The 26286-nt window shown below is 39.8% G+C and overlaps 3 protein-coding genes across 7 annotated transcripts; all 3 read left to right on the top strand.

Moving 5' to 3' along the window:
* Positions 1 to 400: 400 nt before the first annotated feature.
* On the top strand, positions 401 to 4999 carry LOC115049006 (uncharacterized). 3 transcript variants are annotated; one of them, XM_029510924.1, is made up of 5 exons: positions 401 to 819; positions 1485 to 1735; positions 2153 to 2319; positions 2661 to 3865; positions 4039 to 4999. In XM_029510924.1, the coding sequence occupies exons 2-5, from the start codon at positions 1501 to 1503 to the stop codon at positions 4430 to 4432; spliced, it is 2001 nt and encodes a 666-aa protein (XP_029366784.1). In that variant the 5' UTR covers positions 401 to 819; positions 1485 to 1500; the 3' UTR covers positions 4433 to 4999. The 3 variants fall into 3 exon arrangements, with proteins under 3 accessions (XP_029366784.1, XP_029366783.1, XP_029366785.1); XM_029510923.1 differs by having other exon boundaries at positions 401 to 979; positions 4039 to 4998; XM_029510925.1 differs by lacking the exon at positions 401 to 819 and having other exon boundaries at positions 1553 to 1658; positions 4039 to 4998.
* Positions 5000 to 5732: 733 nt separating this feature from the next.
* On the top strand, positions 5733 to 12249 carry entpd4 (ectonucleoside triphosphate diphosphohydrolase 4). 2 transcript variants are annotated; one of them, XM_029510616.1, is made up of 13 exons: positions 5733 to 5832; positions 6171 to 6285; positions 6367 to 6564; positions 6643 to 6848; positions 7018 to 7168; positions 7304 to 7407; positions 7695 to 7754; positions 7900 to 8030; positions 8806 to 8972; positions 9067 to 9391; positions 10142 to 10227; positions 10326 to 10487; positions 11049 to 12249. In XM_029510616.1, the coding sequence occupies exons 2-13, from the start codon at positions 6278 to 6280 to the stop codon at positions 11281 to 11283; spliced, it is 1833 nt and encodes a 610-aa protein (XP_029366476.1). In that variant the 5' UTR covers positions 5733 to 5832; positions 6171 to 6277; the 3' UTR covers positions 11284 to 12249. The 2 variants fall into 2 exon arrangements, with proteins under 2 accessions (XP_029366476.1, XP_029366475.1); XM_029510615.1 differs by having other exon boundaries at positions 7900 to 8054.
* Positions 12250 to 15235: 2986 nt separating this feature from the next.
* On the top strand, positions 15236 to 23762 carry slc25a37 (solute carrier family 25 member 37). Of its 2 annotated transcripts, none has more exons than XM_029510497.1 (4): positions 15236 to 15526; positions 19740 to 19968; positions 20317 to 20373; positions 20772 to 23762. In XM_029510497.1, exons 1-4 carry the CDS (start codon positions 15332 to 15334, stop codon positions 21299 to 21301), a joined length of 1011 nt encoding a protein of 336 aa, XP_029366357.1. In that variant the 5' UTR covers positions 15236 to 15331; the 3' UTR covers positions 21302 to 23762. The 2 variants fall into 2 exon arrangements, with proteins under 2 accessions (XP_029366357.1, XP_029366358.1); XM_029510498.1 differs by lacking the exon at positions 15236 to 15526 and adding an exon at positions 15594 to 15995.
* The last annotated feature ends 2524 nt before the right edge of the window (positions 23763 to 26286 follow it).

The raw sequence follows: 26286 nt of genomic DNA, 5'->3' as shown, positions 1-26286 counted from the left end.
CATTCTCAATGTATGTTGTTATATAATAAATACCATACCAGTAACCTACACATTGGCTTGTTCCATTTCGCTTTCCGTACACCCAGCTGTGTTTCTATTTGGGTTTCTTCTTTAAATACGCACGGTAACATAGCAACTACGCACGACTCAGCAGTAAATCAGCGTAAAGAGGAACAGGAACTTGGGGGGAACCAAATCGGTTGACACACCGGCTCTGTTGAGCTCCCTTCGTAGTGTACCCCTCTGCAATATGACCTTTAACCATCAAACAGTCAGTAATATCACACACCACGGACCCCAATTTGAGTGTCATTGTTCCGTTTTCTGCTTTTATTTCGGTAGTTGTATGTGGTTCTGTTTCCGGTGTTGTGTTTTTGTTTCATTTCGCTCCAGGGTTTGATGCGGTCCGTGTGTGCGGAGCCAGTGGCTGAATTTAAGACTCAGATCCTGATCTGCCTGTCGCCCCAACGTCTTATTTCTAGCACCGTAAACTTTGATCGCTCCCTACGCCCTGATCCTTACGACTTCCGTGTTTTTTGCGTCCTACCCTCTTAGGGATTTTTCTTTGCTACTTTGATCCCGTGGTTTCTAGTATTATTGGAGATTTTCTGTTCAGTACTTTTCTCAGCCATCTTAGCTTGTTTGATTCTTTTACCCTTCCTCACGTTGTGAGCGACTTTGAGTGAAGCACTTTGCTCCGTCTTCCTGACGTTGGTTTGAACTTTCTTCTGCTACCTACTTTCCAGCGCCTTTTTTAATCGAGTTTTTGTTCTCTGTTGTTCCAGCTTTGCCTGTACATACAAAGATACACTTAAGCATGTACGCAAACACAGTATGTACTTGTATAGTGTGCAGTGAAATGCATTTCGGATGAGATCATGTGTTACCCCTGGAAACCAAATCTATTATTTTTTGCTTGTGATTTGATTAAAACATGAGTCCAAAGTTGTTAGTGTGACTTGATACCCATAGACTAGAGGTAAGTTTAAGAAGTATATGTGTCATTCAGTTATAACTTCTGGAGAATGATGGAAAATTTTATTTAGATATGATAATCTTGATTTGAAACTCGGGTGAAGAACAAATGTCCTTAGCCACGTTGCCTCAGGTTACTTACTTACTGACCTATAACGTTTCTGAAATTACCTGCCGCCTTTGAACATAGCTCAGTTTAATTGTGTTTGTATGTCCCAAGTTTGTTTTGGGTTTTTTTTTTTTTTTGCCAAGGAGAAAATCTGTTTTACTGAATAGCCCTTTCGTCTTTCTCTTTGAGTACCTGTGACCCAATAGAGCCGGCAGATAGGTGTCAATGCAGAAATCCTTCTCCTGTAGGTTTTTAAATGTCAGCTCTCTCTGTGTTAATATGTTATTAAATCAATGAGAAATCAGTGTAGTGAAGGTAAACACACATAACTGTATATAAGCTCTAGCAAACAGCAGTTTATATTATTGCCACCTGTTAATGTCTCCTGTTGATCCTGCAGCCACTGCTGTCCCACAATGCCTCTGTTCAGAGGAGGCAGAGGGGTGAAGGCTCGGGGTGGCCAGAGGAGGAATATGGCGTGGATGGGGAACAGTGGGAAGACAGATGAAGACATGTCTGTCCCTTTGTTGACCCAGCTGTGTCTGCTCAACCTTGCTGACAACATGAAGAATGTGTGGGTGAAAGACTACGCTGACAACTACCTGGATCAGTATCACTTCAGGCACATTATGGGGCCCTTCAACATACTGCGTGAGTTTGTTGGGGCCGTTTAGCACAGCAGCATAGGCTGATTATAAATAGCTAATGTATCACTCTCTCAGATATCAGCTGCATATTAATAAAGTTAGTTTTACCAAATGACACGGGAAATGAACATTTTTACTGTGTTGAAGTGAATCAGATGAAGTGAAGTGAAAAAACTACTTCCTTGTCTTTTTTTTTTTTTTAAACAACTTCCCTCTGTCCACAGCCACTCATTGAGCATGTGTAATTCTGCTCTCCATCTCTTTATAGTCACAAGGAGAACATGCAAACCCTGCACAAAAAGGTCCCAGGTCCTGGCATTGAACATTGAACCTTCTTGCTTTGAGTCACTAACCACCACTGAACCATGCTGCAGCTAATCCTATGCTCTTTTGTCCTTTCTGCCCCTTCTCCTCTCTGTAGCAGGTAAGCTGGTTGAGGAGCTCACTGGGCTGCTTTGCACCAGAAGGCAACTGTCCCGGGCGGCCATTCACCTCCTGCTGGTCCCACAGCTCCGGGGCCTCGCTCTGGACAAGTGTCCTGGTCTGGTCACCTCAGCCCTCTGTGGCCACATTACTGCACGTTGCCAGGTTGTCTTTGTCCACTCTTTTTTTTTTTTGTGGCTTAAATTTTGTCTGTGCTTTATTTTCCTGATGTTGACCTTGCTGATATTTGCATAATGCAAATCTTAGACACATCCTTACTGTTTTGAACATTAAGCTGAAATTGTTTGTGTATTTGCACTATATTTTCAGGGCTTAAATTCATAGAGTTGTTTTTTTTTTTTTTTTTGTAAAATATAATTACTTGTTATAGTTACCTATATAGCAACAAAATTCACTATTAATATTTTACACTATTTGTAGCTACATTTGATGAGGGGAGATGTCTAGTGTCTGGCTCACCTTTACTTTTCTCTCTTTTTTTCCAGGGTTTGTTGAGTCTGGATCTATCTGGAGCCCAGAGGCTGCCTGCAGAAGTCCTGTCTGAAACTGTCCGCTGTCTACCTGCCCTCCGCTCACTCTCCCTGGCTGGAATGCATTGTGACCGATGGGTGATTCAAACAATTGCCCACTGCTGCCGCTCACTGCAACATCTAGATGTGTCCCACTGTCATCTTCTTTCTCCTGTTGCACTACTTCCTCTTGGAGGTGGGGCTTTCTGCTCATCCTCTGCATGCCCTTCCAGCTCATCATTCTGCTCAGACCCCTCCTCCTCCCTTTCTGCACCCTTGCCACCAGTCCCTCTCCGCAGTCTACTGGCTCTTGATATTGGTTTTGGGGGACAAGAGGGAGATTGCGAGGCTACAGCAGCGTACTTGCTTCTCTCCCTGCCTGACCTGCAGAGAGTGGCCATAGAGGGCTTTACAAAGGCATGCTGTCTCATTGATCACAGAGAGTTCAGCCAGACAGATGTGTTCACTGACAGAGAGGGAGTACCAAGGATGAATGAGGTGTGGAGGGAGCGGAGGCACAGGCAGGGCATGGATAGTTGGGGTAAGAAGAAAGAAGGGGTGCAACCAGGGGATGAGGAACATGAGGATGAAGAGGAGGAGGAGAAGATATTTTGGCACAGGAATAACGTTGAGTGTGAGGCCGACACCAGCGGCGATGAACGGCCCAGCTGCTCAGTGAATCAAAAAGAGGAAAAAAGGGGAGGGAGAGATTTGTCACAGTCTGGTGATGAACGCCTGATCCTGCGCCTACAGGATGTTAAGGGCTTAACTTGTAACTTTTTGGACAGTGTAGGCCGTTTATGCCCGAACATCTACTCCATATCTGTAAATGCTGATGATCCTGAAGATACTCAAGGAAGAAACCAGGGCTCCTTGTTAGCTATGGGCCTCCAGACCTGGTCAGGTCAGCTAAGGGTCCTGTCTGTACACTTCTCAGCTCCTCTGGTAGATCTCCTTCCTGCCTTGCAAGTTGTGGGTTCATCACTGGTCTCTCTCACCATGGAGGGGGTGAAAACCAGCCCTCGCACCCCTCTACTGGAAGTCATCAAGTCTTGTCCCAGGCTTCGAGACCTACTCATCTCAGCTGAGCCTCCCACCATGCTACAGGAAGAACAATATATGGATCAGGAAGACAATCGAGATCTTCCACGGCTGCCTAATCTCTGCTTTCTCTCCCTCAAGTAAGGCTACTGATGAGGTGCACGAGGAACTACTGACCCTTGTCAGGTTTTTCCTCGTCCAAACTATGTTTGACACAGCTGTAATGTTACCTATAAGAGAACTAATGATAATAATTTGATTGTAAAAATAAATAAAATTGTTTTCACTTTCCCTTTCCCTCATTTTCTTACAGTTTCTCCTACGACCACAACCAAATGAAGCCTGTCATGTCTTGGAAGTCCCTGAAGCAGATTCTTAAGTGTCTCCTGAGTGGTTCCCCTTTACTGGAGAAGCTTTCACTGGTCTCCCTCCCGTGCCCTCTGGACTGCGTTCTACAGGATGTACTGTGTGAAGGGACCTGGGATAGGCATTTCTCTGCATGTTCCACAGATTTTCCTCCCATGCCGCTCAGTCGGGTACAGCACATTGATACGTCGCGGACAGATGTGAAGATGACAACAATGAAAAATATAATGCAAAGATGCAAGAGACTCAAGTTTGTCAATTTGAGTTTTTGCTGGCAAATCAGTCATCTTGAGTGGTTGAACTGTAAACCGATCAAAAAAGTTGAAATTGTCTGGATGTAGTGAGGCAGCCAGTTTCCCAAAATGGAGCAAAGCTGATGATGAAGGATGAAGAATCATTCAAATAAACTCACACATTTTACAGTGTCTTGTTTTACAATAGCTCTGTAATTTTAATGGCACAGGCAGCTTGATATTTTAGAGTTTTCAGTTGAGAAATTGCCTTAAATCTTGTCATTAAACACTTCAGATATACTCCTACAGTTCCTGGGATCATAATGGCAATAGTTTTTATACTGTAACTTATGTGACAAAACTGCTATGCGTGTATGTCTTCTCAGTGTTCTGTATGTAACAGACTGAGGTTTAGAATTGCAGAGCAGAATTGGCCACCCAATTAACAATTTTAGAATCCACAAACATTTTTCTGGTTTTGGTTGTGGTAGGTTCTGACAACACTGCCAGATTCAAACAGCCCATCTAAGGCATAAAGCCTCCTTATAGCTTGAAGAACTTTGCAGAAGAAGGTTGCAGAAATGATTATGTAGTGGGCCCGTGCTCCAGAGGTGTGAATATTATATATGCAACTAAAGATCACATATTCATCAACATGTCTCAATGCTTCTTGTCAATCCTGTGGTGGCAACTTAATGTTGTGTTGTAGAGTTATTTTTGTGGCTCATTTGTAGGGTTGGGCCAAAATCAGATGTGCTTTGTCAGTTTATTGATTAATTACTTTTGCCAAAGCACTTGCAAATGGTTTACGATGCCAGTCTATAGTGAGAGAAAAATATACAATATCAATCAAATTATTGTATGAAAATATATATGATAATTGTATATATATTTTTAGATCATTTGCGTATTGAAATTTAGTTAGTTTTAAAATATGCAGCAGGTGATATGAAAAAAAAATGTAAGACACAATTAAGTGTTCATTTATGAACTAAATAAATAATATTATTTTGGGGAAAAAATAGTAACATTAAATAAAGAGAAAATAGAACATTCACAAAATGTTTCACTTTTCACCGATCTCATCATACTTATAGATACATTTATCAAATATTAATTGTCAAATACTCTTTATGGGATACCAATTGATCTCAGTTCCTTAATAAAATTAAAGAAATGTTTTATATAATCTGGCAGCTGAACGCTTTGTAACATGATATTTAGTTTAACAAGTTTAAAACCATTAAAAACAGATGGACCACGGCACTAAAGAGCTAACTCAGTCTAACCGGTTTATCTGATGGATTAGTTTCAGATTCTGATTGAATCTGTTTTTCTGCCGGACGACGCCGACGTAGAAATCAAACACACCCACCGCGGAGGGGAGTGACACGTCACTCGCCTGTGACGTTGCCACATTGACTAGCTTAGCGTTAGCCAGCGGTTAGCATCTGGAGGCTTGGAAATGTCTCGTTGTCTACGACAGGGCGACTTTCACTATTTTGTTGGTAAGTATTACGTAAGTCAAATATGTGGGAAACATATCCTCTGTGGTTTAACCGTGACGGTTCGTTGTTTGAGCTCCCTTTCACAGTCAGACTTCTGGCACTCAGTGTCACAGCTAACGCTAATGTTACCGGCTCTAATTTAACTGTCACTTCTGCCGGCTGTCCATGTTTACACTGTAAATATGTAAAACTACACGTTACAGCAGCGGCAGTGAAGCGGGGACATCACCGTCAGAGCACCTGGTTGGACCCAGGGCCTTTCTCACATCATAACGACGAAGCGCCTGCTGAATTTTTAACAGAATAACGTTGGCATTAACAACATTTTCCCTCATAAGGTCACGATGATAAATGAAAAATGGGACGGAGCCGTGGAATAAGACAAACCAGCCGAGTGATAGAGGATTTATGTTAAGAAACCGCTCAGTTAAAGAGGATCTGCACCATGGGGAGGTTGGTTTGCTGTTAGACACACATGCATTTTTATCTGAGGGATTCTCAGCTGAGACTCTTCTTTCTTTTACCTGCGGACAGGATCAGCTTTTCGTGCCTTTTCCCAGCGTCGTGGCATTTCAGCCTGTCATCCCAGGTCCTTCAGCGGCTCATGACTCCTTCCCTCAGACAGCTGGTCTTCATCGGCCTGGTGCTCTGCCTGGGGGGTCTGCTCTACCTGCTGCTGGTCACAGCAAAGGGTCACGTCAGCTGGATCAGAAAGGAAAGTCACTTCCACAGGTAACACAGCAGCTGTTCTGTTATAATGAAATGCAGACAATGTTATGTTGGTCTTAACAAGTCTGCATGTTTCACAAGACATCTGGCCAGGGTGACTGATGTGGATGCAACGGACACCAGCAACCCCAACCTGAACTATGGCCTGGTGGTGGACTGTGGCAGCAGTGGCTCCAGGGTATTTGTGTACTGCTGGCCCCGGCACAACGGCAATCCACATGAACTTCTGGACATCCGGCAAATGCGAGATCAACACCGCAAGCCTGTGGTAATGAAGATCAAACCAGGCAAGCTTCTCACTAACTAAAATGTTAAATAGGTTGTGTTTAATGTTAAACAGTACTATTTGCTTAAAAACTGAAATGTTAAATGTTATACAAGACAAATCAATTTAATCTAGGCTGTTATTTTCCAATTCTCAGACAACATGTTTGGCCTTTGTTTTTCCAATTATAGGTATCTCTGAATTGGCTAAAACACCTGAGAAAGCCAGTAATTATATATTCCCACTGCTGAGCTTTGCAGCCCAACACATTCCCAAGAATAAGCATCAAGAAACCCCGTTGTACATCCTGTGCACAGCTGGAATGAGAATCCTTCCTGAAAGGTATAGTTGGTCCTAATGGGAATAACCACAGATGCAAATAAGACCTTGAATTTACTAAACAGTACTGGTTCAATGTGTTATGTTAAAAGAGGTAAAGCTATTAATGATGCTGTTTTGGTGCTTATTTAATCTCAGTCAACAAGAAGCACTTCTCGAAGATCTGCGTACAGACATCCCTGTTCATTTTAACTTCCTCTTCTCCGATTCACATGTGGAAGTGATTTCAGGAAAACAGGAAGGTAAATAAATTGAATATTGAAAATTGACTGACTGGAATGAAAGGCATTATTGCTAACTAAAATCTCTCTTACTATACATACATATATCTATATCTATATATGTATGTATGTATACAGTTCCTGATTTATGTAGTTTCATAGCTTAAAAAAGCATTTAGATTCGCCTACACTGACAGAGTTGTACTTATTTATGAAAGCTGACAATGTGATGGAATTTTCAAAAGAAGCGCATGTTATATTATGCCTATTTATTGAAATTGAAAGCAATTACTTTTTATTGGTTTTAGGTGTTTACGCATGGATTGGAATAAACTTTGTCCTTGGAAGGTTTAACCACGTGCATAATGGTAAGGAATTAAACAGAAAATATTTCACTGGAATATGAGTATGTTTTGTTTGTTTGTTGTTGTTTTTTTATGGCTTGAACAGGTCTACCCTTCCCTGTACTGTCCTATTCTAACTGTCTCACCTTTTTCCTGTCAATCATACAAGATGGAGAAGCTGGACCTGAGTTACAGGGCCCAGGGAGCGATCAGCAAGAGGTGCTGGTGAGGAAAAGGACTGCCGGTGTCCTGGATATGGGTGGAGTGTCCACACAAATTGCATACGAAGTGCCCAAAACTGTAAGCTTTGCTTCTCCACAACAGGTTATTATCCACAACCAATTCAGTTTTTGTGCTGTCTTTTGTTTTGCCACTCACCCTTTGTTCTTCTCCCTCCTTCCAACCTCTGTCATTTCCTGGTTAAACCTGTATGCACCATTTTTGTCCCCCTGGAGATGATCTGCTCTCCGTTCACCACTATTGAAGGCATACTGTAAGCCTGCTGCATGACTCCATAGCAGGATTTAAGACCTAAAACATCAAGTAATTTATCTGAAGGCCATCGATACAAAGAAAGTTGTCAGTGTCAAGATTTTTGTTTGTGTTAGTGTAGTATCAGCTTTGGCATGCATTGCTTGTCCTCTTTGTTCGTTGTTCATACATGAAGTTCAGCTATATTTTCACAACCTTCTTCTTAGGCAGTTTTTAGCTTCTTCTCTTTCATATGTGAAATAAATCAATCTAGACATAATATATAGTCTTCCTCTGAATTTGGCTCAAAATAACCACTTTTAGTAATCAATTTAGCAATCAATTCAAGGATTCAAGGAAGCTTATGCATGCATGTGAGCGGGGTGTGAAATTAAGAACTGAGGCCTGGTCAAGCCAAGAACAACTAAGAAAAGAAAGAAAAATAAAATATGAATCTAAATATATACAAGTGTGCTTTGGCAATAAAAAGTGCTTTAAATAAAAATGCTATGACAGTAATGTTATGTATGTAGAAATGTTATATGAGCACATGTTGTTTATTACAGTGTCATCATTCCCAGGCTGATTTTTGTTTACTCCCCAGGAGGAAGTGGCCAAGAACTTACTGGCAGAGTTCAACTTGGGGTGTGACGCACATCGAACAGAGCATGTTTATCGTGTTTATGTATCCACCTTCCTGGGTTTTGGAGGAAATGCAGCACGCCAAAGATATGAAGACAGCCTCATCAGAAACACTGCTGCTCGAAACAAGTGAGATCCAGACAGCTATTTTGCTATATATTTTTTCCCCACCAGGCAGTGCCTAGGCTTGTGTGTATTTACAGGGTGTTGCTAATTTATTCAGGCTTTTGGATCAGCATATTGGTGAGTCAGCAGAGTACCCCCTCCTGGATCCTTGTCTACCCACAGACCTGCAGGATGAGATTGGTCCATCTACACAGAAGCTCTATCTGCGAGGTACCGGAGACTTTGACCAGTGTCGCCTGATTCTCCAGCCGTTCCTCAACCGCACCAATGAGACCCAAACATCCCTCAGCGGTATTTACCAACCAACCATTGACTACAACAACAGTCAGTTCTACGGCTTCTCTGAATTTTACTACTGCACGGAGGACGTGTTGCGCATGGGCGGGGATTATAACGCTTCAAAATATGCCCATGCTGCTAAGGTAAATACCACACAGGGAAATCATCCTCAATAAGCAACTCATTATTTCCTGTATTTTCATATGGATATGGAAATACAGACGGCCTTTCAGTGCAGTTGAAATTTGTCTATCAATTAGCTCGTCATCACATCAACACTGGCATTCTTTATTTTGCACCCATATATTTTTAATCTTTCTCAAAAATCACTGACTATTTGAAGACTATTTGAGTATTTAGAAGCCACCATTCCTCTTTTGAAAAATTAAGAGCAGAAAAGATATTGTTCCCTCAAAGAGGGATACAGCAGCTTGATATACATAGACATAAAAAAAAGTATTTAGATAAAAGAAAAAGAGAAGAAAACAATAACATGATAACAGACCCACACACTATGTGCCCCCCTCAGTTTGATTTTGTTGAAATATAAAGGCACATATCAATAAATTAGAATATCAGTAATTTCTGAGTTAAAACCTTTTTTTAATTGGTCTTAATTAGTATTCAAATGTTCTGACAGTGTGAAATTAATCTATTTAACATACCAGTTTCACTTTTTTAATTGAGTTACTGGAATAAATCAACATTTTGATGATATTCTAATTTACTGGGATGCACCTGCTGGATATTTTGTTTTCACAAACATGACAATAGTAACATTGAAAATTGACACATCATGATATTGTAGTTTTAATTTTAAAATTATTTGTGGAAAAAATATGTTATATATAATATAATATGTTATGTAAATATATATATATATGTATTTACAGAGTTACTGTGCCACCCAGTGGAAGACTCTGAGGGAACGCTTTGACTCTGGCTTGTATGCCTCACATGCTGATCTTCATAGACTGAAGTAAGTCAACAGGATTGTTAAAAAACCTTTGTCAAGATGAACGAACTACATTGTCATATCAGGATTTTTTAACAGGGGTTTTGTTTTTATGTGTGCAGGTACCAGTGTTTTAAATCAGCGTGGATGTATGAAGTATTGCACTCAGGCTTTTCCTTCCCAACCAATTATAAAAACCTTAAAACTGCCCTACTCGTCTATGATAAGGAGGTCCAGTGGACTCTTGGAGCTATATTATACAGAACACGGTTTCTGCCATTGAGGTAAGATCGTTTTTCTCTTGCCTTTGGGACTTTTTCTCACTGTTAACAAGCAACAATGATCTCAGCAAATAGGTTTTCCAGCAAACACAGAGGTGAAATTGTTTTGTCTTCAGGGCTATCTTTGGTACACCTTGTATTTTGAAATGAGTGCAGTTGAAATAATTATCCATGCTGGTATGCTGGCCTTGATTGGATGGAGACTTTTATTTCATTTGGCAGCAGAACATAAATTTAGACTGTCTGTTTTCAAGCACAACATCCTAATGGAGAAAAAGAACTCCAGTAAAACACAAACTGTCAACACTATAATACAAGAACAATATCAATGTCAAGATCTTGTTGACTTGACCTATTAATGGGCTGTGCATTAAAAAATTTATATTGTTTTTAAGTGATCCAGGCTAACCTTGAAAAAGAAAGAAGCTGCTCTTGAGATCATTTATCAAATCAATCTTTCTGTATATGTGATAAATTTTTACAGCGCACATCATCTCTTTTTGGGTCTGGTCAAATAAATACAGATATTTGTTTATGTGTTTGGCTTTCTTTGACCTCTTTCAGGGATATGCAACAAGAAGCATTGAAAGGAGCACATTCTCACTGGCGGCACAGCTTCTCCTTTGTCAACAACCACTACTTATTCCTGGCTTGTTTCTTCATCGTGTTATTGTCTATTATGCTGTACTTACTGCGACTCCGCCGCTTCCACCGGCGTGCAGCACAACGCTGCACTCCCTCATCTGTGCCATGGTTGGAGGAGGGCCTTGGCTCACCAACACTTCCTATCAACCTCTAAACTCTGTAGAGTGTAAAGTTTGGACATGTGATTTTTTTTTTTTTTTTTTTTTGTTCTTTTTATTGTGTGTGAATACAATCTTCACTTATTCTTTCTGGAACTATCTGCTTAATAATTGAGCCCTGAAAATGGGGCTGCTCCCTAATATGTGCTTAGGGATGGTACAGAGACTTGGATAGATAAGGAAGGGTTAGGCTCTTATTAGGCTCTTCAGGCTTACCTGAGTGTTTCTGTCTAAGGTGTTTTTTGTTTTTTGTTTTTTTTTTGGCCAGTCTCACTCCTCTGTCAGTTTCAGATGGCGGCTGTCTTTAGGTGTCTTCTCTTTCATATCTATGACAAACAAATGGTACATTTCAGGCCAGGTAAACTTCCAAATCCAAATGAATATATAATACATACTTTGAATTTCAGAAAGGTTGGCAACAGTTTTTTATTTTGTGTGTATGTGTGGGCATTTGCCTTTATGCCTTTTATATGTGCATGATCACATTTTAGTAAAGTTGTCTACAGAGACCTCTAATGCAATACGATTTATACTAAGTGGAAGAGGCACTTTGTAAAGCAGTTGAGAATTAGACTGCATAGCTGTCTGTGTGTCTGTCTGTCTGTCTGTCTGTCTGTCTGTCTGTCTGTCTGTCTGTCTGTCTGTCTGTCTGTCTGTCTGTTTGTTTGTTTTCCCCAAATCTGCCTCTGGTGCAATACATGTCTTGTCACTGTTAGAAAATTCTCCAGTATAAGTCTCTGATGACCCTGTTAAAATTCTTCTGCGTCTATTGATGATAATGTTAGATACAATAGCATATATTTATGTTGGGCTTCATTTTCAGAAGCTGTCATATCACTGCTGTGAGGGGATTGTGCATGAGTGCACATGCCCCATTATTTATATGGAAATGGTGTCTTAAGATGTTTGCACAGACAAATGCGAAGTCAATGTCACATTGCAACTATGTAATAAAGGTTTTATGCTATAATTGGTTGGTTTGTAATTTCAGATCAGTATTTTATCCCAGAAAAATAGTTGAAATTGAACTTAGAACTACAAACATGACCTCAATATTAGTGAAAATGAGAAGCGTTTAAAGGATTGAGTAATAGATGAATGACACATGTTGCTTGAGAGCATCTTTCAGTGGCAGTAATCTGCATAGCTGCAGGACCAGAGGAGCTTAGTAAAGGTACTTTAGTGGGTTTTTAGCCTCCATCCAGCATCAGCGTTTATTGCTGTATTCTTAATGCGTAGCTATATTCTGATTGGCTGACTTGTAGCTTAATTGTAACATGGTTTTGGCCTTGTGAACACAATATTTCAGGAACTCACTTCAAAGGAATCCCTTCATTTATGTTGCAGAACCACTTAAACTCCTATTAACTAATTAGATTTTGGTGGTCAAGTCAACTTCATGAACACAGTTTTGGCTTTGCAATCTTTGGAACTGTTGAAAAGAATTCTTCAATTTGGAGTCAAGGTCTCTGTGATGCACAAAACAAATTTTTAGCTATAACTAAATAATATAAATAGCAATTATGATGAGTTCCCTGTAACTGTTTATATTTTATATGACTTTGAACGAATTCTGTGTAGTAACCTGAAACCATTCGAAGTAGAAAAGGGGTACAAATGTTGAGTTGTAGTTCGTCCAGTGAAAGAAGCCCATTCAATGTGAGAAGCTGTGAAGAAAAGGACAATTATACAATCTCTCTACAGTATTAATGATCATCTGCTGCATGGCAAAGTGACCAAACCTGCATATCTACCGAAGCAGGACTACATGTTTGTCAAACCCATATAAAATCCTGTGGGCAAAAACAGCAGAGGAGAACCAAGCAACTGTATTAGCAGCAGAGAGGAATCATGGTCACTCAATGGCTGGGGAATGAAACTGCTGAATTTTTCAGCTTCAGCTCCTTCCAGTATTGATCTTATGTCATAACTGCAGAGATAATTGGTCACTTGGTCACTAATTGGTGCGTGGGGTATGTTAATAGTTGATTCACTCTGTTTGTGGGACACAGTAAACTATCCTGTGTGCTCTCCACAACCAGGAAATAATGGATCATGGACCTTGTAGTTAATGGTAAATAATAGGATTTTAACAGATGTTTCTTCTAAATTCTTCTGAATTCTACGAATAGTCTACCAATCCAACTACAGTTTCCCTCATGATGTCAGCAGCCCCTATAATGCTGAGTCACGCTCACACACCCACAGTGACAATGCATTTGCTTTGTGTCTCAAGATTAAGTTTCCAATGGTGAGTGACACAGGATAGTTAAAAGATCAAGTTCGTCTCAGTCACTGTAAAGACAATGAAAACAGCTTCTTAATTAGAATCATATTATTCAAATATTCAAATATTCTTGACTGAATGGTGTAGCTGGTAAAATTGGATCTCTACTGTAAAAATGACAGTGGATTGGCAGAGAATCACAACATCTTTGTATTGATAGGGGAAATTCAGTAGATTAAGGTGATATCACAACAAACACGATCAGGCATACAGTTGGAGAAGGTGAAATTTAAACTTCTGGCATGCAACAAGAGCCTGTATTGCACAGCCAAAAAAAAAAACAAAACCTGACATAAATTATTAAGAATCAGAGATATAATGGCAAAATGTGTACACATCCATGAAGTCATGTTAAGATTATGAATCTCTATGAAATTTAATTTGAACCTATGAGTCACCACCGTCTAATGTACAGGTTAGAACATGTCATAACAATGTCGGACATCTCATTCAAGTGCTGAAACTAAAACATGGTTGTGAAGTGACCTGCTGCAAGAGATCTTTCAAATAACATGCCCAGACTATTTCAACTATTCACATGATATGAAGTTGGGATGATGTTGGTGAATCAACATTTCCAAATTGTGTTTGTTTGGTTTGGTTTTGGTGTAGGCCCATACTACTTTAAATACGTGTTCTCCTCCCTCTGGATTTTTGCAAATGTTGCTTTTGCACCAGTTTTTGCTCCATGATCCATCAGCGCATTTTAAAAATAATTATCTTTACAATGCATTTTATTAAAACATTTTTTGAGAAATTTTCATTCTACTGGAACAAATGATGCTGCTCTAAAAGCAAGTTTGTCTTTGCTGATTTAAATGGTAATATGGTTCTATATTACACTGAGAAACGTATCGAAAAACCATAACACTTTGATTTCAATCAATTTTCTAGACAAAGATATAAGCAACAAAACAATCACCCAGCATAAATAAATTGTTCCTTTTTTAAAAATAATATTTATCTGTTGTACCTCAAACCTTATTATGTCTGTTTTTTAACTTAATATTTATGCCATACGGATTTTACCTTTTTGCTCAGCCATATATGCCTCATTGCTGGAATTACTAGTTAGCATCTGTTGATATAGCATGTTGCTGCATTCAATTAAACAGACAATATATCCACATCAGATTCTAAAATGTAAATCTATGTTGCAATGTATACATGCTGACTGGAAAGGCCCATATTACACAATGAATCCTTTTGTTAACACCCAGAAACTCATCTGCGCTGTTACTGTTACTGATTATGTTAGTTTCACATTTGGTTAAAATGCCTGAAATCTGACATTTCCTCTTTAATAACTGGCACAACCTCATGCATGAGAGGAAACCACGACCTGGAGATACATTTGTCAGTATGAAAGAGGATAACTGACCGGTATTTGTAAAGTGAGAGTTAATAAGCAAATGTCAACTGATAAGATGCAAACATTCTTATCTGTAACAAAAGAAAAAACAACAACACAAAAACAAGACAGGGATGTACAGAAACTACCACAACAGCAGATCTGCGACTGTCAGAGAATCCGCCGCGGACACTTTTCATTGGTCGCCCGGAGCAAAGAGCCCGCCCCTTTTGTGAAAAACTAACACACGATTGGCCCAACCTTCAGGGAGACACGCCCTCATGTGCCAACGTCACAGGGGCGCTGCAACTGTACCAAGTAGTTAAGATGTTGTGGTCGTCCACGCCGCCTGCGCCTTTCTGAGTCCCGTCTGGCCCACAGCGCTCTTCCTGGAAGCCCGCTGCGCATGGAGGCCACCTCGGACAGCGCGGTGGCAGCCCTGGAGATGTCTCAGACCAAAAGCAAAGACGAGGAGCCACTGAGCACTGACGGAGACTACGAGAGCCTGCCACCTCATGTCTCAGTGGCGACCCACATGACAGCCGGAGCCGTGGCTGGCATACTGGAGCACACGGTGATGTACCCGGTGGACTCTGTCAAGGTACCGCACACACAGGCGCACCTGTCCGGCCCTCCCCACCCCCCAACTCCCCCCCTCTCCCCTCCCGGGCCACAGCTCGCTGCCAGGCGGGTAGACAGTCCACTGCCGCCCGCTAACCAGCGCTAGCCGTGAAATGTTGAGTGTTAGCTAATTTAAACACGTCAGTCCTGCTCGGTCAGGAGCCTTCAGTCAGCAACACAGCAGGGGAGCCCAACTTAAATTAAAACCACATTAACATGCTGTGTGCTAGATTAACAATCCGGGTGCTGGAGTTTTCATCATTTTCCCCCTGTCCTCTCTGGATATAACTATTTACTTTGCTAACATAGCGAGCTGTCTAACGCCCACTGTAACCGTAAAATACAAAGTTACCCAGACAGCACCAGCAGCGGAGTGAAAGCTGCTTTCTGCACTCAGCTTTTCTTCCGTACAGTGAAGCGAAGTGAGCTGTACAGACCCTGATCTGAAGGTAAGCGAAGGTCAGCTGCTTGGCTGTAACCCTAACCCTTAGAAAATTACTAAATCTTATTACCGGAGTTTAATCGCCACACCTACATTTTTGTCACTAATCTTTGTACCGGTTATAAAGCACTTTCCTGACAACTCATTCATACACCGTCACCTGTGTCACGGTTGACTAGATGAATGAACTCTAAATTTAAACAGTTTGACAAATACAGGAGTTTAATAGTCATACACAGGGCTTAAGTTTGTCACTGCTGTCCAGTGGCACCTTGACATCATGGTTGTATAAAGCAGTTTGCTATCTATAATTTACAAACAGCAGGAAAGTACAGATACAATACAGACATAAAAAAATATATGAATGGCCAGGATGGACAGTAAACCAGTGGGGTAATCCTCATGAGAAAGATGCAAATGTACAAAATCAGAACAAGTAGATGTGCTGTATGAGTGTTGGGCCTCTTTGTTTGTTTTGTTTTATCGTTTGTTCGAGGATAACCAAGGGACCACACAGCAGAGTTTAAATGATCATTCATTAAAACAATCAGTTGATTCCAATCTGCAGATAATTCTGATTTTAAAATAAAATGTACATGTTTGGGTTGTGTGATATTGGTCTTACTGATCATTTGAAGATGACAAACATGTTAGCTCCAAAAAGGAGCACGGTCGATCTTAAAGATGCTTCAGTCTAACAGCTGGTTTGAATTTGTTGACTGGGAGTTGCCACAAAAAGGGCTGAATATCAAATTGCAAAGAAATGTAACTTCCCGTAAGCATGTTTCAAGTAAATAGATACAAAGGTTGATTTTAAATTAATTAGATTTTCTTTAAATTATGTAAGTAATTGGTAAGAAACATTTGGTTTCGAAGAGAGGAGCACCCCTACTTTAATTAAAGTTAAGTAACAGACTTAAAAGTTTTTTTTTTTTTTTCAATTAAAAGTTAAAAATTGGCATGTGTCTGCAAAATAAATCACTAACTGTTGAGTTGATTGTGGCCCTTGCCCCTGCAATCCTCTTTCTTGTGCTCAGCTATTGTTTCCTAACAATGTGTTGTTGTTTTGATAATTCGTCATTTTGCTCTCCTTTCTATAATCATGATGTGGCACAGACAAATCCAGACTGCAACAGACAAAGAAATCGTTATATCCTCTTTACCTTGGTGTCAAAGTCATGACATCTTTCCCAACAAATGGGCTCTTATTACACATACCAATGTTGCAATTTCCCTTTTTAGTTTTTAAATTTTCCCCATTTAATTTGATCAGTGCTTGTCAAGGGTTGAAACATAACCTGTTTAGAATATCCAGTGGAACTTAACTAATGAAAGACTTAATCATGGCTCCCATTATTCTTCTTTATATACTTTTGAGAAAGCACTGCAAAAAACACACATGTATGACATGAAGTTGCTTAATTTTTTTGGCATCTTGTTGTCACACCCTCAAGCTAAAATGAATTTTATATATATTTATGCTCATTAATCTACTCCCAATGCCTTAATATGAGAAGAGAATTTTAGATATTTTTGAAAATGTACAAAAATAGACACAGTATCTCTGGAACTCAGTCATATTGACCAGTGGTTTCTGAGTCACTTCTCTTTCAAAGCCCAACTTTGCATTATTATTCAGTTACAAAGCCCCGGTTGTTCCAAACTTCTTCTATCGAGCTGTGATGAACACCAGCGCGCTGCAGGATCTTTTTGAGCAGCAGAATATTTTCTGGCCTTCACCAGATCACCTTTTAGACCTCATGTAGACAGGACTGTGTGCCTTTTCCCAATCATGGCTAATCAACTTAAATTACTTCAGACAAAAAAATAAAGATGCTCAAGACAAATGGGACCCTGGTATAAGAGTCACTTATGCCAAATGTGATATTTTGGTTTTTGATTTTTAATGTTCTTGGTATGTTGAGTGTTGATTGAAACATAATGACAAAATGGGCCCGAACGCTTTGTAAACGCATTGTAAATCAGCGTTGGAAGAAGTGATGAATTGGCATCTCACATCAACTTAAGATGATTTCTACAGAATCTCAGTTTTGTTTTTGTTTTTTTGTTTTTTCATTTTTTTCTTTTTAGAAATACGTTGTATGTACTTCCATTTTTTAATTCATTATGTGAAGTAACAATCTACTTGAATATTTCACCTTTGCACTAAAGCACAGGGCACAGCTAAGGCTCAGGGAGTAGCCCATACTAATGGTAGGAGGGGGACCTTATCTCTGTTGACCACATTCAGACTTTGTCTTTCTCAGTGAAGGGTGTGGGTATGCATGTGCTCTCCTGTCATGTTGATTACTAAACTGCCATTGAACTACAACCTCATCAGCTGGATTAGAAAGATAGCACACAATTTGCAAAAGGTGGGACCTGTACGTGTTAGCTCCTTGGAGAAACTGTTTGGTTACCCCGTAATAGTAATGTTAATAGCACATGCATAGTATTGTGTTTAACTTAGTGCTACCAGAGGTTTTTTACCATGCTACTACTACTCTTCCCTTATAATGCATAACACAAAGATTTGTAAATCTGAATTTGAATGTGAGTTGAATGTAGCTTTAATTGATTTTATTTTTTGCCCCTAACCCCCAAAAATGATTATTTATCTCATCCACAGTTCTAAAGAGAGTCCTAATCTTCTCAATTTAAATCCATTAGTTTAGTACTGAGGTCTAGACCTAAAAACAACCATTTCAAATTTTAATATCACACTCCAAATTTTGAAAGTGGGGAAAAAAAGAAAATCAGCCTGATAACCCAGTCAATGGTCAAAAGATCAACTTATCTGTGCTACCACATGCAGAAGATTTTTGTTGGGCCATCACATCCTGCATTAACATGCCCGATTTTTTTATTTTTTTTTTTAAACCATAAACATATCCTTAGCAAATATTAATCCATATTTAGTTGCTTCACTTACCCTTTTCCATAATAACCTAACCATCTTTCTACTTTCATGATTATCTTTTGTATGGTTAAACCTTCAGTATTATCTCTAGCTTTGGGATACTGACGAGATAGCTGTTATGTTTCTTTTATTTCTGGGCCTTTGCTATTCACTAACGAAGAACGCAGTTAGAGGATCCAACTGTCTGATGGTTGCCTTGTCCCTAGTACCATTTAAGATTCAGATTAGCTGTCTTGGAAACTGATGTTATAATTTTTAACTGAAATGTATCAGGCTGAAAAGGCTTGAATATAAAAATCACATTAATGCCTCTGTCTTTAGCAGAATTGTGCAGTTTGTAGTACTGAATTCAGCAACAAAACCTAAAATGTAAACTATGCTACCAGCTTTTGTGTGCCCCAAGTTCCCAAATCTGTATCAAACGGAAATGTAATTGATACCTTATTGTCAAGCTGAAGGAAGGAAACATAGTGGAACATGGTGTGGAAGATAGTTGGCCTATCTCCTGAGTCAGCTGCGACTCTCCTCACGAATAAAAAACACGCTTTGTGCTGGCCAGATAACTTGGCATGGCAGAGTAAAACAAAGGGCTGCCACAGCCTCCCACACCAGCTGTGCAACAGACACAAATCACTCAGATGCGACCTCATTGTTGCAAAGAGCACTTAATGCCAGAACAATGTGACAGTTTAAAAGAAACGATACATCCAGAAATTCTGATTACTCTTACACCAGATGCCCAGTTCAAATCTACTCACAGTCACATTCATTCAGAGTAAACTGGACCAAATCATATGCAGCCTATTAAACATATATCTGTTATTTGTCCAGACAAGGATGCAGAGCCTGCAGCCAGACCCAAATGCACAGTACAAGAGTGTGTATGGGGCTCTTAAAAGGATCATCAAGACAGAGGGGTTCTTCAGGCCACTGAGAGGCCTCAACATCACCATGATGGGAGCAGGACCCGCCCATGCGCTCTACTTCGCCTGCTATGAGCGTGTTAAACGCTCACTGAGTGACGTCATTCAGAGCGGAGGCAACAGCCATTTAGCCAATGGTATGAGTTCCCACGACTCTACACAGATCACTTGGTTATCACACTTACTGTTTAACACTAGGCTAAGCAACATGGCCTGGAGTGTAGTCAGGATAAGTCACATTAATGCCATTTCCTGTTTGCAATGGCAGACACAAAGCTATATCCCAAATACAAAAAATGCTATGATCTGTGGATATGGACTTCTTTTTTTTTTACCATGTAAACACCAAGAAAAAAAACAGCTATTGCAAACTAATTTATTTAGCTCTAGGGCAATCTGTGTCTCAAAATTGTGTGGTTAAAATCCTTGTACTCACAGTTACTGGTTCAGACTGATCCAGACTGATCCAGTTTCTTTGTTACCAGGTGTGGCAGGTAGTGTGGCTACTGTTCTCCATGATGCAATCATGAACCCAGCTGAAGGTAAGAAAAAAGGAAGGTGCAGTGACACCAGTGCTCACATTGATGTATCAGTTACCTCCAACACAACAAGAACTTTCAGTTTGGTGTCCTGCACTCAAGATTTCACAATCAATGCGAATATAGTGTTCATGGTTTTTCCACATGAATCATACGCACCTTGCAATGTTGTCTTATTGATGAAAAGATTTTGATATAAAGTATTGATATAAGTATTAAGAAAGAGGAGCAGTTATAAAATGTAATTGACAGGCATAACAATGCTCCTTGATAACTGAAAGGCTTCCTATTTTTTGACCTAACAAATCCCCTAATCTAGTAAAAACATCTTCTAAAAAAGTGTTGGAGGAGGCACGTGACATACATGCTAACATGGCTTCCTGTTTCCCTCAATTCCTCAGTGGTAAAACAGAGAATGCAAATGTACAATTCTCCATATCAAGGACTGTGGGACTGTGTTCGAACCGTCACGCGTGCTGAGGGTATTGGAGCATTCTACCGCAGCTACAGCACACAGCTGACCATGAACATCCCCTTTCAGGCCGTTCATTTCATCACCTATGAGCTGATGCAGGAACATTTAAACCCCCACAGACATTACCACCCCGGCAGCCACATCATGTCGGGAGCGTTAGCGGGAGCTGTTTCTGCAGCAGTTACCACCCCCCTTGATGTCTGTAAAACGCTGCTTAACACACAAGAGAATGTTGCGCTAAACTCCATGAACATCAGTGGCCATTTAACAGGAATGGCTAATGCCTTTAGGACGGTGTACCGGCTTGGTGGTCTGACAGCCTTCTTCAAAGGGGTCCAAGCAAGAGTTATATATCAGATGCCCTCCACCGCCATTGCCTGGTCAGTGTACGAGTTCTTCAAGTACTTCTTGACGAAGCAGCAGCTGGAGCAGGAAGCAGGACCTGGACAGCTGTAAAGGAAAACATGTGGCGCTACCCACACTTAGACTAGTGAAAGAACGCTCCAACCCAAAGGTGCGTGAGCTTCACTTGTTTTTCCACTGCTGAGGAAACTTAAGTCTCACAGGTGTGGCTGCAGATGACACTAGTAATTGGTCATTTACCGAAGTGTATGTCTGTTTTTGAGTTATGAGGATGCTGCACAACCCACATATGCAAAGAGGTGACTCTTCTGGGAAGGAGGGTTATAAACAGATAGGTCTCATCTTCCTCCTGCACTCCACACACCCATCAACTCCAAACTCTTTTCTACATGCAGTGACCATGTAATGACGTTGTCTTGAATAGTGTTTATAGTTCCTAATACTGGAACTTTTTATTTATTTTGTTAGCATTTTGAGGCCTGTATTATGTGGATGCGGAAGAAACGCAATAGTGTTTGTTTTATTTTGTGGTGTATTTATAAAGAACCATTACAACACATTCCCCATTTGCCCTCCACAATGGACAGGACATTTGTGCTTTCCAAGTGCCTCATAAATTTGAAACATTGCTTCCATCGTCTTCCCTTTTGTTTGGTGCAAATTGTATCAAAAAGTGTAAAATCCTCATCTGCGAAAGCTAAACTGGATGGGGATTTTGAGGTTTTTTTTTCAATTTGTATCTCCACACCAAATGACCAAAAGCCAGTCTTCAGAATTTCTCTTATTTTCTTACAGTGGTCTTTTTTTTTTTCTTTTTTCTTTTTTTTTTCTTTTTTTTTTGCATTCAGTACAAAATATCCTGTTTTTCCTCATCAGAGCATCTGTGTGTCTCAGCATTATGGTGTGGTTTTAGTGGTCCAGTTGTTCATTTGTCTTGTTGAAGCTCAGTACTACAACACTCCTGAATCACGCACAATAACCTGTTGCAGAAAGAAGGCAGCTTGTTTATATGTATTCAAAAAGGTGGATATATATTTTGAGGGTGACAATTTCTGAGAAATAGGCGGATAAAATATGGCTGTTACTTGAGATGATGGCCATGTCTCAGTCTTAATGTGCTTTTATACTGGTGCGATGTTTTATATGTTGTTATATATGTATGTTATACCGACCTTTAATCCTTTATTATTATTGGGCAAGTGACTAAAATGGTACCTTTCGCGGAAGGAAGGATTAACCACAAGGTATTAGTTTGTGTATAAAGTATTTTCAGAGTATAAATTTGGCTGAAATGCAAAGCGTAGATGTTGTAACCTTTGTTTCAAAACTGACTGACTGTTTTGGGGGCACTCGTTGCTGCCATAAGACCAGTGAATCCTGATCAGCCAGTAAGCAGGCAGGGTGTTATTTTATTGGCACTTGTCCTGTTGTAGTTACACATTTCCTGTGCTCACTGCGCTCGCCAGCCTATTGTCTATTTTTTATTCAGTCGTCAAAGACATTCCTCCACATATTGATGTATTCCAGCAAGCAGCTAGATTTATTTGTTTTAATTATGGATGTTTTTTTTTCTTACTCTGGAAAAGTTCGTGGAGTTCATCAGATTCCAGTGGTCTCATGAAACTTCTTGGCAAAATATTCTTCATGCTTGTGCAGTTGGGTACTTACTGATATACCAAAGAAAAGCCTTGTGTTCTCTGACATTGAACCTGTAATAATGATGCTATGTGCTGCCTGTCTGGGGTGAATTGTCATTTCACCCTCCTCCCACTGTTTTCACTCAGTGAATAGTTACATTTCCACATCATTTTAATTGTTTTCATCGTCTTTCTTTAGCTTGGAGATGCCTTTTTTCTTTTCATTTTCTCCCCTGACAAGTTTCTCTCACTACAGAAGATTATGAACAAAAGTTGAACTTGTATGTTATTGTGAATTGGAAAATGACTTTGTGACCTGTTTCTTTATCGAGAGAATATAAACTACTTGTATTGGCTATAGTTACAATATGTGCAATATGAATTCCATTCCATATGAAGGGAAAAGATGTTCATCTTGAATAGAAAGTTTAGATTCATACAGCGAATGAATCATGAGCTATAGTCACAGTTACATGTTTGGCTGACTCTGACAAAACTTGGCTCCTCTGAATTGAAGTCAATTTTACAATAAACAAAAAATAAAATGAAACCAATCAGGACAGTTTTTGATTGACAGCGTTACCCTTGCACTCATCATTGTTTTTTGCTCTTCTGTCATTGCTTTGAGTTATCAGTTTATCATCATCCTCATGATTATCCAAACTGTATTGCACAGAGCTTATATTCCATGTAAGGATTTATACAATGTAAATATTTTTATGCTCTTTACGCACAAATGATTCAAATGGGAATTGGGACGGGGTTTTTTTTTTTTTGTTTCTTTGTTTGTTTTGCTCGTTTTTTGCTGAGTGCCATTTCCACAACAGGAATGCTTTGAAGTTTGACAATGCAAATATGAAATGATTGTAATAATGCTGCTACAGTATATAACACTGGAGCTGAAATAAACAAGCAACTGATGACTGATGTGTTCTTGGTTTGCTCTCTGAACTAATTCAATTTTGGCTTTGATATGCTATGTCTTTTAGGAGTTACCATAAGAATAAAATAGGGCTTTAGTTGATCATTACCTCTTTTCCAGTCTTAAAAACCAAAAAACTATGCAAAACTTTATCTAACTTAGTCTTTTTCAAATGGCCATTGAGATCAATGCTACCCATTTATAAGGAGTGAAAACTGTGATGTTGATGTATTCACAAGCCAACAGACCTAATTCATTTACTAGTAATCAACAACATATTTTTAACTGATATTTATAAGGATCAACCCTTCAAAGTCATCAACCTGCAGGAGTCCGTCTGTGTCTGTAGAGGGCAGCAAAGTATTATTGAAATGCCATCACAGACACATAGCTGACAAGACTCAGGGAAGGATGTGTTTTGTTTTTTTTATATCCACCGCCCAAAACTCTGATAAATCATAATGCTTTGAGTGGTCCATTCTTATTCTTATCGTTATTGTTGTTATTGTCTTTGGAAAACCATCTTTGAGTGTTCAATTTGTATTTTTGCTTTTTAACTTCACACTGTGGAAAGCAAAACAGAAACACCTTCCATTAAAAAAAAAACAGTTTGGGCTCCTAGCTGTTCCCAAGGGAAGAGCAGGGACAGTGTGAATGTGATACCTGTGAACTGTGGGTCAGTCAGTGTGTAATCCCATACGTCTAATGGACTGTTGATGTTATATTCATGTGAGCGATTGTGTGACCGCTCCACATTAAATGATTTGCTGCAGTGTCCCCTCCTTAATTATTCGTTTGTTTGTTTGTTTTGAGGTAGATGCTTAATTGGCTAAATGTGTCCCACGTACATGAGGTCCCCGTGTAGTGACAGAAAAACAAGTGCGATCTGATTTTTTTATTGAGATGCAGACGGTGCAGAGCTTTTTTTCAAACCATCGTGCCTTCGGACACGTACACTTGTGATGTTAGGTTGTTGTCCCTGATGTGTTTAGTTTTGGCCCTTGTCCGTGAGCAGGTTGTTTATCTGAAGTGCACAATGAATGCCTGCCCATCTCCACTGTCCTTGTCATACTTTTCTCTAATCACTTTGATCTGTAGTAAACTATCCAACTACTTTCTATCCACAGATAATCATACTGGTGAACTACTCTTCTCTCTCTGGCCTCATGCTTTTTCCTCTCTCACACACACACACACACAAAAAAACTTATGTACATATACACGGTCTACAGCAGCACAATCAATGTTAACCATCAGTCAAGCTGAAGCAGTGTATCTGCTGATGGGAGAAGAAGGGCAGCTGCTCTACTGGTACCGTAACATGAGGGATACAGTTACACTATCCAAGGAAGTTTATGAGTGTTCCCATGTGAAAAGATCAGGGCTCTTTTAAACCATCTTATCAACTCCTACAAATTTGTCTGACAGTCACGGCATATTGGAGCACTGACAAAGGCAGCCTTTGTGGCCGGGCTCTGGTTTTCGCCTCATCTGTTATGAAGATCTGCTTGTTTTTCAAAGCATCATTGGCCACCTTGAAGAGCACGACAACGGCTCCACGACCACACTGTTCACTGAACCTCGCAATCAGATCCCTAAATATATAGACAGAGAAGATAAACTCTTGATACCAGAGACTTTACTTTGGATTCCGTAGCTCCATCTTTATATCCCAGAAAATAAATATGTAGCCATGTACTGGCAAAATCTTTGATCCAAGTCTGCAGGAGGAGATAAAACAGTAATGCTATAAACTCCTAACTGCTTTTCATAATTTACTTGGCAAATCCAGTTAATCCAGGTGGTGCAGAGACAAATCTAGAGACACTCCCCAACCCTGAGGAATGAAAGGATGTTGGTTTTAAGTTGTCTCTATTTGTGAAAGTTGTGTCTCTTTGAGCTTCCCTCTTTGAGGAAGTGGAGGTATTATGAAGACAAGTACAATAATAATAGCTCTCCCAGCCTTCAGCTTTACCCTTCAACAAGCTCCTTTATCTGATGAGTGTGTTCATATACAGCCTGAGAGACACCGAGAGATACTGCCAGATTTTCAATGCCGTCAAAACAGATGTTATCTTCCCTCTTCATGTCTAATTACCTGTTTATTCCAAAGGCCTTGTGAGTGAATGAATGATTGGTGCTGCTGATGGCATTGTTGATAAAAACTCGTTTTAGTTTGAGGAAATCATTCAGATTCAAAATCAATGCTGGTTTAATTTCTTCACCTTCTGCACTGTAAAATGTGTCGTAGTATGCCCTCTTTAGAAAGGTATGGTAAGAGTTCACATCATCAAGACAATCAAAAGCCTTCAGATGACGGTTAAAGAAAAGAAGGAAAGAAGTAGACATGTAATAATTTTTTTACTCTATATAGACCAGGCCAAAAGACAGGACAAATTCCTGCAAGCGTAATGATGGGTCACTGGCAACATCTATCAGTTCCTACAGTCTTCTGTTCACATCACCTGTGTTACTACAAACTCATCCTTCTTGAAAGGTGTAAAGCTCTAAATCCTGCG

Source organism: Echeneis naucrates, chromosome 9 (assembly GCF_900963305.1).
Source record: "Echeneis naucrates chromosome 9, fEcheNa1.1, whole genome shotgun sequence".
NCBI classification, from domain to species: domain Eukaryota; kingdom Metazoa; phylum Chordata; class Actinopteri; order Carangiformes; family Echeneidae; genus Echeneis; species Echeneis naucrates.
The sequence above is the reverse complement of the archived record's forward strand: the minus strand, read 5'-3'. Positions and strand labels throughout refer to the sequence as shown.